We start from the raw sequence: 14133 nt of genomic DNA, 5'->3' as shown, positions 1-14133 counted from the left end.
AGACCTCACACTCTCCAAGGGTTACTATTATCCTTCTCTGAATGAGGTAAATACTGCCATTGCAGAAAGATCCCAGTGGGCTGGGGCAGAGTCCATTCTATGACCATATGCTTGTCTCATTGCCACTCAACCCTCCCTGCAGGGCACCACTAATTCATAATTCTGTAAATCCTTTAAACAACTTCAAAATATTGCAGTGTATTTTTGTTCTAATTACGTCAATTTTTTTAAATGTGGGCATTTAAAATAAATCATGATTTTAGTAACCCTGGTTTGCCTTTCTTTATTTTTCAATACAGAGGAGGCTCAGAAAATGGAAAACAGGCCCTGGGTGCAGCTTTTGGACAGATCTGAGTTGCCAGCTCATGCCTGTGTGAAGTGGACCAAATTGCACTGCATCTTCCAGGCTTTACCTCCTCCCCCTTAGAATATGCACCGTGACTGCTCATCATACAGCTGAGGCTTCCTTCTTCTATATGCCATTTCTGCCATGATGGATGGATCTGGGCGTTGGTCTAAGTGGTGAGTGGGTAGCTCTGCCAATTGGACTGACCCTTGGGCAAACTAAAGCAGGACTTATGTTTCTACTACCTGGGATGGGTCCATCCCTTCAAAAAGTTGTGCCTGGCGTGGGGTATGATAACGTATGGCAATTTTGCAGAGCACAATGGTGTAATGAAGCCAGTTTACCCTGATGAACATGCAGATGCCAGCTGCCGCCCATGTGCCCACTCTGCTGAGCTGAGATTTCAGCCTCCTACATACTTTGATGGCACAACTACTCCCTGTGCATAGGATCTAATATAATAAATATGAAGGAGGCTCAGCTCTTGTCACCATTGAGGAAATCATACTTGCAATCTCAGAACCATCAAAACCTTGCATGGGATGAAAAATTCACCCTATGAAACACATAGGCAAATCTAAATGGAAGATAAAGATGGCAGAAACGGCCAGGCAAGGTGGCTCACACCTGTAATCCCAGCACTTTGGGAGGCCAAGGCAGGCAGATCACCTGAGGTCAGGAGTTCAAGACCAGCCTGGCCAACATGGTGAAACCTCTGTCTCTACAAAAATACAAAAATTAGCTGGACATTGATAGCGGGTACCTGTAATCCCAGCTATTAGGGAGGCTGAGGTGGGAGAATCACTTGAACCCGGGAGGCAGAGGTTGCAGTGAGCCCAGATCATGCCACTGCACTCTAGCCTGGGTGACAGAGCAAGACTTCGTCTCAAAAAAAAAAAAACAAAAAAAAATAGATAATAGATAGCAGAAACATCCTGAGAGAAGCCCAGGGTAAGGCCAGGGAGAGGAAAGTGCTATTTTAGTGCATCGGATTGTATTTGTAAAGATGATCACAGCAGTAGATGGCCGAATAGGAACAGCTCCGGTCTCCAGCTCCCAGCCCCAGCGACACAGAAGACGGGTGATTTCTGCATTTCTGCTTGAGGTACTGGTTTCATCTCACTAGGGAGTGCCTAACAGTGGGTGCAGGACAGTCGGTGAAGCGCACTGTGCGCGAGCCGAAGCAGGGCGAGGCATTGACTCACTCGGGAAGCGCAAGGGGTCAGGGAGTTCCCTTTCCCAGTCAAAGAAAGGGGAAGCAGACGGCACCTGGAATATCGGGTCAGTCCCACCCTAACTGCGCTTTTCCAACGGGCCTGGAAAACGGCACACTAGGAGATTGTGTCCCGCACCTGGCTCGGAGGGTCCTATGCCCACGGAGTCTCGCTAATTGCTAGCACAGCAGTCTGAGATCAAGCTGCGAGGCGGCAGCGAGGCTGGGGGAGGGGCGCCCGCCATTGCCCAGGCTTGCTTAGGTAAACAAAGCAGCCAGGAAGCTCAAACTGGGTGGAGCCCACCACAGCTCAAGGAGGCCTGCCTGCCTCTGTAGGCTCCACCTCTGGGGGCAGGGCACAGACAAACAAAAACTCTGCAAGAACTTCCACAGACTTAAATGTCCCTGTCTGACTGACAGCTTTGAAGAGAGTAGTGGTTCTCCCAGCACGCAGCTGGAGATCTGAGAACGGTCAGACTGCCTCCTAAAGTGGGTCCCTCACCCCTGAGCAGCCTAACTGGGAGGCACCCCCCCAGTAGGGACAGACTGACACCTCATTCAACCCGGTACTTCTCTGAGACAAAACTTTCAGAGGAACTATCAGACAGCTGAATTTGTGGTCTCACGAAAATCCGCTGTTCTGCAGCCACCGCTGCTGACACCCAGCCAAACAGGGTCTGGAGTGCACCTCTAGTAAACTCCAACAGACCTGCAGCTGAGGGTCCTGTCTGGTAGAAGGAAAACTAACAAACAGAAAGGACATCCACACCAAAAACCCATCTGTACATCACCATCATCAAAGACAAAAAGTAGATAAAACCACAAAGATGGGGAAAAAACAGACCAAAAAAACTGGAAACTCTAAAAAACAGAGCACCTCTCCTCCTCCAAAGGAACGCAGTTCCTCACCAGCAACGGAACAAAGCTGGATGGAGGATGACTTTGATGAGTTGAGAGAAGAAGGCTTCAGACGATCAAACTACTCTGAGCTACGAGAGGAAATTCAAAACAACAGCAAAGAAGTTAAAAACTTTGAAAAAAAATTAGAAGAATGGATAACTAGAATAACCAATGGAGAGAAGGGCTTCAAGGAGCCGATGGAGCTGAAAGCCAAGTTTCGAGAACTACGGAAGATTGCAGAAGCCTCAGTAGCAGATGCGATCAACTGGAAGAAAGGGTATCGCTGATGGAAGATGAAATGAATGAAATGAAGAGAGAAGGGAAGTTTAGAGAAAAAAGGATAAAAAGAAATGAACAAAGCCTCCAAGAAATTTGGGACTATGTGAAAAGACCAAACCTACGTCTGATTGGTGTACCTGAAAATGATGGGGAGAATGGAACCAAGTTGGAAAACACTCTGCAAGATATTATCCAGGAGAACTTCCCCAATCTAACAAGGCAGGCCAGCATTCAGATTCAGGAAATACAGAGAACGCCACAAAGATACTCCTCGAGAAGGGCAACTCCAAGACACATTATTGTCAGATTCACCAAAGTTGAAATGAAAGAAAAAATGTTAAGGGCAGCCAGAGAGAAAGGTCGGGTTACCCACAAAGGGAAGCCCATCAGACTAACAGCTGATCTCTCAGCAGAAACTCTACAAGCCAGAAGAGAGTGGGGGCCGATATTCAACATTCTTAAAGAAAAGAATTTTCAACCCAGAATCTCCTATCCCGCCAAACTAAGCTTCATAAGTGAAGGAGAAATAAAACACTTTACAGACAAGCAAACGCTGAGTGATTTTGTCACCACCAGGCCTGCCCTAAAAGAGCTCCTGAAGGAAGCACTAAACATGGAAAGGAACAACCGGTACCAGCCACTGCAAAAACATGCCAAATTGTAAAGACCATCGAGACTAGGAAGAAACTATAGCAACTAACGAGCAAAATAACCAACTAACATCATAATGACAGGATCAGATTCACACATAACAATATTAACGTTAAATGTAAATGGGCTAAATGCTCCAATCAAAAGACACAGACTGGCAAACTGGATAAGGAGTCAGGACCCATCAGTGTGCTGTATTCAGGAAACCCATCTCACGTGCAGAGACACACATAGACTCAAAATAAAGGGATGGAGGAAGATCTATCAAGCAACTGGAAAACAAAAAAAGGCAGGAGTTGCAATCCTAGTCTCTGATAAAATAGACTTTAAACCAACAAAGATCAAAAGAGACAAAGAAGGCCATTACATAATGGTAAAGGGATCAATTCATCAAGAAGAGCTAACTATCCTAAATATATATGCACCCAACACAGGAGCACCCAGATTCATAAAGCAAGTCCTGAGTGACCTACTAAGGGACTTAAACTCCCACACAATAATAATGGGAGATTTTAACACCCCACTGTCAGCATTAGACAGATCAACGAGACAGAAAGTTAACAAGGATATCCAGGAATTGAACTCAGCTCTACATAAAGTGGACCTAATAGACATCTACAGAACTCTCCACCCCAAGTCAACAGAATATACATTTTTTTCAGCACCACACCACACCTATTCCAAAATTGACCACATAGTTGGAAGTAAAGCTCTCCTCAGCAAATGTAAAAGAACAGAAATTATAACAAACTGTCTTTCAGACCACAGTGCAATCAAACTAGAACTCAGGATTAAGAAACTCACTCAAAACCGCTCTACTACATGGAAACTGAACAACCTGCTCCTGAATGACTATTGGGTACATAATGAAATGAAGGCAGAAATAAAGATGTTCTTTGAAACCAACGAGAACAAAGACACAACATACCAGAATCTCTGGGACACATTCAAAGCAGTGTGTAGAGGGAAGTTTATAGCACTAAATGCCCACAAGAGAAAGCAGGAAAGATCCAAAATTGACTCCTAACATCACAATTAAAAGAACTAGAAAAGCAAGAGCAAACACATTCAAAAGCTAGCAGAAGGCTAGAAATAACTAAAATCAGAGCAGAACTGAAGGAAACAGAGACACAAAAAACCCTTCAAAAAATTAATGAATCCAGGAGCTGGTTTTTTGAAAAGATCAACAAAATTGATGGACCGCTAGCAAGACTAATAAAGAAGAAAAGAGAGAAGAATCAAATAGATGCAATAAAAAACGAAAAAGGGGATATCACCACCGATCCCACAGAAATACAATCTACCATCAGAGAATACTACAAACACTCTATGCAAATAAACTAGAAAATCTAGAAGAAATGGATAAATTCCTCGACAAATACACCCTCCCAAGACTAAACCAGGAAGAAGTTGAATCTCTGAATAGACCAATAACAGGTTCTGAAATTGTGGCAATAATCAATAGCTTACCAACCAAAAAGAGTCCAGGACCTGATGGATTCACAGCCGAATTCTACCAGAGGTACAAGGAGGAACTGGTACCATTCCTTCTGAAACTATTCCAATCGATAGAAAAAGAGGGAATCCTCCCTAACACATTTTATGAAGCCAGCATCGTCCTGATACCAAAACCTGGCAGAGACATAACCAAAAAAGAGAATTTCAGACCAATATCCTTGATGAACATTGATGCAAAAATCCTCAATAAAATACTGGCAAACCGAATCCAGCAGCACATCAAAAAGCTTATCCACCATGATCAAGTGGGCTTCATCCCTGGGATGCAAGGCTGGTTCAACATACGCAAATCAATAAATGTAATCCAGCATATAAACAGAACCAAAGACAAAAACCACATGATTATCTCAATAGATGCAGAAAAGGCCTTTGACAAAATTCAACAACCCTTCATGCTAAAAACTCTCAATAAATTAGGTATTGATGGGACGTATCTCAAAATAATAAGAGCTATCTACGACAAACCCACAGCCAATATCATACTGAATGGGCAAAAACTGGAAGCATTCCCTCTGAAATCTGGCACAAGACAGGGATGCCCTCTCTCACTGCTCCTGTTCAACATAGTGCTGGAAGTTCTGGCCAGAGCAATCAGGCAGGAGAAGGAAATAAAAGGTATTCAATTAGGAAAAGAGGAAGTCAAATTGTCCCTGTTTGCAGATGACATGATTGTATATCTAGAAAACCCCATTGTCTCAGCCCAAAATCTCCTTAAGCTGATTAGCAACTTCAGCGAAGTCTCAGGATACAAAATTAATGTACAAAAATCACAAGCATTCTTGTACACCAATAACAGACAAACAGAGAGCCAAATCATGAGTGAACTCCCATTCACAATTGCTTCAAAGAGAATAAAATACCTAGGAATCCAACTTACAAGGGATGTGAAGGACCTCTTCAAGGAGAACTACAAACCACTGCTCAATGAAATAAAAGAGGATACAAACAAATGGAAGAACATTCCATGCTCATGGGTTGGAAGAATCAATATCGTGAAAATGGCCATACTGCCCAAGGTAATTTATAGATTCAATGCCATCCCCATCAAGCTACCAATGACTTTCTTCACAGAATTGGAAAAAACTACTTTAAAGTTCATATGGAACCAAAAAAGAGCCCGCATCGCCAAGTCAATCCTAAGCCAAAAGAACAAAGCTGGAGGCATCACGCTACCTGACTTTAAACTATACTACAAGGCTACAGTAACCAAAACAGCATGGTACTGGTACCACAACAGAGACATAGATCAATGGAACAGAACAGAGCCCTCAGAAATGATGCCGCATAGCTACAACTATCTGATCTTTGACGAACCTGACAAAAACAAGAAATGGGGAAAGGATTCCCTATTTAATAAATGGTGCTGGGAAAACTGGCTAGCCATATGTAGAAAGCTGCAACTGGATCCCATCCTTACACCTTATACAAAAATTAATTCAAGATGGATTAAAGACTTATATGTTAGACCTAAAACCATTAAAATCCTACAAGAAAACCTAGGCAATACCATTCAGGACATAGGCGTGGGCAAGGACTTCATGTCTAAAACACCAAAAGCAATGGCAACAAAAGCCAAAATCGACAAATGGGATCTCATTAAACTAAAGAGCTTCTGCACAGCAAAAGAAACTATCATCAGAATGAACAGGCAACCTACAGAATGGGAGAAAATTTTTGCAACCTACTCATCTGACAAAGGGCTAATATCCAGAATCTATAATGAACTCAAACAAATTTACAAGAAAAAAACAAACAACCCCATCAAAAAGTGGGCAGAGGACATGAACAGACACTTCTCAAAAGAAGACATTTATGCAGCCAGAAAACACATGAAGAAATGCTCATCATCACTGGCCATCAGAGAAATGCAAATCAAAACCACAGTGAGATACCATCTCACACCAGTTAGAATGGCCATCATTAAAAAATCAGGAAACAACAGGTGCTAGAGAGGATGTGGAGAAATAGGAACACTTTTACACTGTTGGTGGGACTGTAAACTAGTTCAACCATTGTGGAAGTCAGTGTGGCGATTCCTCAGGGATCTCGAACTAGAAATACCATTTGACCCAGCCATCCCATTACTGGGTATATACCCAAAGGACTATAAATCATGCTGCTATAAAGACACATGCACACGTATGTTTACTGCGGCACTATTCACAATAGCAAAGAGTTGGAACCAACCCAAATGTCCAACAACGATAGACTGGATTAAGAAAATGTGGCACATATACACCATGGAATACTATGCAGCCATAAAAAATGATGAGTTCGTGTCCTTTGTAGGGACATGGATGAAACTGGAAAACATCATTCTCAGTAAACTATCGCAAGGACAAAAAACCAAACACCGCATGTTCTCACTCATAGGTGGGAATTGAACAATGAGAACACATGGACACAGGAAGGGGAACATCACACTCCGGGGACTGTTGTGGGGTGGGGGGAGGGGGGAGGGACAGCATTAGGAGATACACCTAATGCTAAATGACGAGTTAATGGGTGCAGGAAATCAACATGGCACATGGATACATATGTAACAAACCTGCACATTGTGCACATGTACCCTAAAACCCTAAAGTATAATAAAAAAAAAAAAAAGAAGTGCAAAAAAAAAAAAAAAAAAAAAAAAAAAGATGATCACAGCAATATTTACTACCCCACATTCTCTTCTGCAATGTGACCTTGCCAAGTCCCCCGTCAGACATGGAATCTAATTGCCCTCCATTGAATCTGGGTTGGCCCTTCTTTTGCATAAGGAGGTTTCAGAGGTGATACTGCGTGTCTTCCCAGGCTAGGTCAAGATAGGTCACATAGTGTCCTGAGATGCTTCCACTGAGAACCCAGCCACCAGTCTCTAAGTAGCCCAAGGCACAGGGACAGGCCATGTGTGAGTGATTTTTTTTTCTTTCAAGGCTTTTCACTACACAAACATCCTTGAAAAGAGGGTGGAACAAAAGGACAGTGAAAGCCTCACTGCCAGGCTGGCAAAAAGAGAGACAAAAGACAGTTTCTTATTCAGAGGAATAGAGAGTGACCAGAGTAGCAGCATCTGCGCCTCTGTCACAGGCATTTGAACCAGGGCAACTCCAGCTTGAGTAGGGTTTGGGTAAAATAAAGCTGACACCTACCGGGCTGCAGATGATAAGGCATTCTAAGTGACAGGATGAGATAGGATACAGGTCATAAAGCCCTTGCTGATTTAAAAAAAAAAAAAAAAAGGTTACAGTAAAGACGCTGGGGCCAGGCGCGGTGGCTCACACCTGTAATCTCAGCACTTTGGGAGGCTGAAGTGGGCAGGCCACCTGAGGTCAGGAGTTCAAGACCAGCCTGGCCAGCAGGGTGAAACCCCCCCTCCTGATCTATCAATTTTTTAAATGGACAATGTTTTTTGTATCTTTTCCCTAAGTCATAAGGATATTCTTAATGTTTTCTTCTAGAAAATGTATAGTTTAACTTTTTATATCTAGATCATTTTGGAGTTAAATTTTGTAGGAAGTGTAAGCTTTGGTAGAAGATTTTTTTTTCATATGCATACTCACTGTCCCACACCATTTGTTGAAATGACTATCTTTTCCCACATTGAATTGCTTTTGCATCTTTGTCAAAAGTCAATTTGCCATATTTGTTTGGGTTTATTTCTGAAATCTTTTCTGCTCCGTTGATCTATGTGTCTCTCTACTTGCCAGTACTATACTATTCATTACTGTAGCTTGAGGAATTGTGAAATTGGGTAGTGTGAGTCCTCTAACATTTTTCATCAACCAAAATTGTTTGGGCCCTTTTTGTTTCCACTGCCTTTCTAGACAAATTCTAGAATTATTTTGCTTCTATCTGAGACAAATCCTGCTTGGGTGTTCATTGGAATTGTGTTAAATCTGTAGATAATTTGGAGAGAATTGACATCTTAGCTAAAAAGCCCCATATTCTAAACTGTGACATGATATACCACTCTATATTTAGGTTTTCCTTGATTACTTTAATCACTAGTTTATAGTTTTAAGCATATATATCCTCTACATGTTCTCCTAGATTTACAGTATACCTAATTATTTCAATTTTGAGTGGGGGGGGGCATTATAAATGGCATTGTTGCCCTCTAAATTTTTGTTTCCACTTAGTCTTTCCAGGAGCGCGAAATGCAATTGATTTTTGTGTGTTGGCTTTGTATTCACAACCATCTAAATTTACTTATTAGTTCCAGGAGCTTTTGGGGTAGCTTTACGGTAACGGTTTTGCCCTAATGCCCTGGTGACCTCAGACATCGCCACGTGGGCCACATTGGTGAAATTAACTGTAGCTGATGTATGTCATGGCAGAACACTCTCTGGTCTTCCCAGAACGTGAGATCATGGCAGGCTTGTGGGGAGCTGCCACAGCATCACTTGTCACTTCCCCATGGATAAGGGAGGCCGTCATGACACAGCTTCTCACTGCCTCTGGCTTCTAGGGAGGGATGAGGCTTTCTACCTCCCTATACCATGGAGCCACAGGCTGGATTCTCTACTGAGCAACAGGCATCCTATTATTCTTGTTCAGTCATCTGGCCCTTTTGTTTCAGTGTCATCCTGTACAAGGGACATGGTGCTGGCACCTGTGGCTACTCGTCCTTTCCCTGTCTGTGTCAGTAATAAAGTGTCTGAATCTAAAAAGGGCTTGTTTTTGTCACTAGCAGAATCTATCAGACTCACCTCTTGCTTGACAGTGGGTTCCGTGGGATTTTCTACATAGATAGTTCAATTATACAGAGATCAATTCTAGTAATCAGCTTTGGGATTTCCCTCCTTAGTCACTTATACTCTTCATTGCAGCTTTCCCTTTCAAGTCGTCATAAATTTCTTGATTGCTGGCTCGGAGTTATAATGTGGTATTCACACTACTTAACTTGATAAACAGGAATGTAGTTCTTATAGGTCTGTTTCCTCAGCAGCTGTTCTGTGTAGGTGAGAGAATGTGCCTTGACAGGTGGGATTTCTGTTTGGATGTGTGGGAAAGGAGAAGGCATATTGATAAGTAGACAGACAGACATATCTATGCAAATACGCAACTGCAGAAATAGGCGAGGAGAGCTAGTTTATCGCACGAAATCAATACCGAAGAATTGGACATCCAGTTAAGAGAGGAGAGAGAGGCCAGGCACGATGGTTCACACCTGAAATCCCAGCACTTTGGAAGGCTGGGGCAGGTGGATTGCTTGAGCTCAGGATTCCAAGACCAGAACATTGTAGGACCCTGACTCTATGAAAAACACAAAAAAATTAGCCAAGCCAGGAGGTGCATGCCTGTGGTCCCAGCTACTCAAGAGGCTGAGGTGGGAGGATGGCTTCAGCCTGGGGGGCAAAGGTTACAGTGAGCCAAGATAGCACCACTGCACTCCAGCCTGGGAGACAGAGAGATACGGTGTCTCAAAAAAAAAAAAAAGAGAGAGAGAGAGAGAGAGGAAGGAAGAGGAAGAGACTCTATACTAACAATGCACTTTTACAAAGCTCTAACACCTCTGCCTTATCCTTCTTTCACCCTCCCGCCCTTCTCACTGTGACACAGGGAAGAAACCAATGGAAAATGGAGGGGCATGCTCTAATAATACCCCACATGTAATCCCATCACACAGTGAGACACACAAGAGCATTTTCTTGAACAAGGCACTCCACAGACCCAAAAAAAAAAAAAAAAAAAAAAAGGTGCTGCTTTCCTGTCTGTTCTATGAATCCCGGAGGTCCATCCTACACCACCTATTTTTGTTGTTGTTCTCCCTGGCACAGTTTTGCAGCTCCTGCTGTTCTTCTAGATTATGCTGCAACTTCACAATTTCCCCTACGTGACTCTGAAAAATTATAGACAGTGCAGGTCTGGAGATGAACTGAGACGGGGAGTAGAGGGACTCCTTGAAACTTCAGGGTGAAGGAATGTGGGGACCCTAGAGACAGCCGGTGTTTGGTGAGTAGTTTGCTCTTAGATAAGCAAGAGTTAAGGAATATCTTCCAAGTGGTTTTCTCTTGGGCAGTGTTCAAAGAAAGACTCAGCAGAGTCAAAGCTTAGACAGGTTCCTGGGTAGCCTTTACCCTGAGGATCTGAAGGGTCTGAGGAGGCAGCAGCTACTTGGAACAGGTCCAGAAGCATCTCATTAAGCTTTTGATGAATGATTTATGTTCCCTGCAGCTCTTCATGCCTGACTCTTCCCAAGAAGCCACTCCTTCTGCACACTTCCCTAAATGTTGGTAAGTTCATATCCTATATAAGCCCCTATGTAAAGTCACTGACCCATTTCCACTGCTGCTCTCTCGTCCGCTGCTCTGAAGCCTAAACCATGGTGCCCAGAATTTTTGGTAAGGAGACCCCAGCCCTAGGCTAAGCTAATCCCTAATGATATCGCATCCCTAATTATTTCTGAACTTCAAAGTTAATTCTCTCTTCTCTATTTAATTATTGGTGTCCCACCTCATAATCACCGCTATGTCATCTGTGACTGCATTGTAATCTGTCTCCTGAACTGCAAATTCCAGAAGCTTAACTATTCCCAGAGCCCTCCCTGCCTTTCCTCACCTGCCAACCCCAGTCCCCAGGACCTGCACCCACAGTCAGTCCCAAAATCCACTCTGAGCTGTTACAGCAAGCAGAGAAGCTCAGAGACATCATCTTGTGCCCCGTGGTCAAGACCTGGTGACCTCAGAATCATTCTCACTCCCCTTCTGCTTCTCAGCTGCCGTCTTCATTTTTGAACTTCTGAGTTCAAACTCAGAAGGAGTCACAGGTGAGAAGCGATGCAGTGAGGGAGGAGAGAACAGCATTAAGGTTGGTGGGGAGGTGGTCCTAGGCTGGTCCTTGCAGCCCATCCAGCCCCGACTCTTCCAGATCCTAGACTGTGGCTATGCCAGCCAGCGCCCAGGTGTGGGGACTGGACCTACAACCCCTTGGAGCAGTGCTGTGATGACGGTGTCGTCCTAGACTTGAAGCAGACCCGGCCCTGTGGCTCCAGCTGCACCTTCTGGCCCTGCTTCCAGCACTGCTGCCTGGAGTCTTTGGGCCCTCAGAACCAGGCAGTTGTGAGGTTCAAGGTCCCAGGTATGAAGCCAGATTGCAAGTCCTCCCCTATCACCAGGATCTGTGCCCAGGTAAGGATCTGATTCCAGTCCAGGCTGTGGGAGGGGGGAGTAGGAAATGGAGTTTGGCTGTCCATGTCCCACCCAGATGTGCAGTCTCTGCTGGGTTCCATACCTTCCCATCTCTCAGTAACCATGCAACTCTGTCGTTCTCCATGTCTCTGTTCCTTCCCCGCTGCTGCTGCTGCTACCACCCTCCCTCTTATTCCCCTCTCCCCCTTCTCTCCTTCTGCAGGAATACCACCCAAAAAGCCCTCTGTCAAGATCTGACCTCATCTAGACTGTTCTGGGGTAGCAGAGTCACAGATCACTCTAGAATCTAATATTTGGTAATTATACTGTATTGATTTCGTTGTTGTTGTTGTTGTTGTTGAGACAGGGTCTTGCTCTGTTGCCCAGGCTGGAGTGCAGTGGCACGATCTCAACTCACTGCAACCTCTGCCTCCGGGTTCAAGCAATTCTCCTGCCTCAGCCTCCTGTGTAGCTGGGATTACAGGCATGCGTCACCACGCCTGGCTAATTTTTGTATTTTTAGTACAAACGGGGTTTCACTGTGTTCAATGTTTTTAACTATAAATATTACTTACTAAACCTCCCTTAAACTGAAAGCAGAAAACACATGTGCTATGGTTTGAATGTATCCCCAAAAGTTCATGTAGTAGAAACTTAATCTCCAATGCAACAGTGTTGGGAGGTGAGACCCTTAAAAAGTGATTATGTCATGAGGCCTCTGCCCTCATACATGGATTAATGCTGTTATTGCAGGAGTGGGTTCCTTATCGCCAGAGTGACATCCTTATAAAGGATGAGTTCAGACCCCTTTCCCCTCTCATGTGCATGGGCTCTCTTGTCTTTCTGCATTCTGCCATGGGGTGACACAGCAAGAAGGCCCTTGCCAGATGCGGACCCCTGGACCTTGGACTTCCCAGCCTCCAGAACCATAAGAAACAAATCTCAGTTCTTTTTAAATTATCCAATCCACTTCTGTTATAGCATCAGAAAACGTACTAAGACAACGTGTTTGCTGAAATTGCACTGGCTTATTTGTAGGTTTTTTTAAGCTACAAAACTAAGAACAAATTTTAGTTTATTGAAACTAAATGACTGGCAAGAGAGGAAGAATGAGCAGTTCCTATGCCATGAAGACCTTTGCCCTGGTCCTGCTGGTGGCCCTGCTATGCATGAAGAGAGCTCAGGATCTGCACTGCTACAGGTGCTTGGCAGTCTCGGAAGGGAACTCCTGCCATGTGGCCATGCACCTCTTCCAGGAGGGGATCTGTGTCTCCCAGAAAGTGAGCACCTTTCAGGAGATGAGGTCTTGCTTCGTTGGCATTTATCTTGCTTGGTGTTCTCTGAGCTTCCTGGATCTGTGGTTTGGTGTCTGACATTAATTTGGGGAAATTCTCCGTCATTATTGTTTCAAACATTTCTTCCATTCATTTCTCGGGGTTTTTTTCCTTCTGGTATTGTTATGGGATCTTTGGGGTGTTGCTCTTTCTGGCTGGAAACCTCTGTGGCTGCCAGCACTTTTGCCTGAGTTCTTATCCTGCATCCAGGAAGAAAGGTACACAGACAAACGGAGGGTGAGCAAGACAAAGAGGAGCTTTGTTAAGTGATAGATAGAATAGCTCAGAAGAGGCCCACAGTGGGTAGCCCCTCTCTGTAGGCAGGTCATCCTGTCAAGTGTTCAGCCCTCAGCAGAAAGGAGGCCCTGGAGAGGAGAGCTCCTCTCTGCAGCTGTTCATCCTGTCATCTTCTCAGCTCTCAGCAGAGAGGGTAGCTCCTCTTTTCAGTTGGTCATTCAGTCATCTCTCCATCCTCTGCCCTCCTCTGGCTGAGCCCATAGTTTTTACGGACCTCCGAAGGGAGGAAGTGCATACCAATTGGTCCATGGGTGACCATGGGCACGCAGAAAAGGCACCACAAGTCCCCACTTCTGGCCTGTGAGTCTGGCAGCCCAGCCCCCAGCTGTGAGGCCCTCCCTGGCCTGAAGGTGAGGCCTTACCAGGGACGTGGCCCTTTCCACCCAGGAATCTGTTTGCCTCCTGCTGCTGTTCATGGCCCCCTGGGCTCAGCCCCACCTTTGCTCCAAGATTATGGTAGGTGACAACAATAGGGAGAAG

General features: G+C 44.5%; 1 protein-coding gene across 1 annotated transcript; it reads left to right on the top strand.

The window, feature by feature from the left end:
• Nucleotides 1-463: 463 nt before the first annotated feature.
• IGFL4 (IGF like family member 4) lies at nucleotides 464-12359 on the top strand. The gene is given in 4 exon segments (XM_030796767.1): nucleotides 464-522; nucleotides 11070-11236; nucleotides 11611-11661; nucleotides 11763-12359. Coding segments are annotated over 4 exon segments (522 nt in total). The 5' UTR covers nucleotides 464-490; the 3' UTR covers nucleotides 12035-12359.
• The last annotated feature ends 1774 nt before the right edge of the window (nucleotides 12360-14133 follow it).

The sequence above is a fragment of the Nomascus leucogenys genome, chromosome 17 (assembly GCF_006542625.1).
Source record: "Nomascus leucogenys isolate Asia chromosome 17, Asia_NLE_v1, whole genome shotgun sequence".
NCBI lineage: Eukaryota > Metazoa > Chordata > Mammalia > Primates > Hylobatidae > Nomascus > Nomascus leucogenys.
The sequence above is the reverse complement of the archived record's forward strand: the minus strand, read 5'-3'. Positions and strand labels throughout refer to the sequence as shown.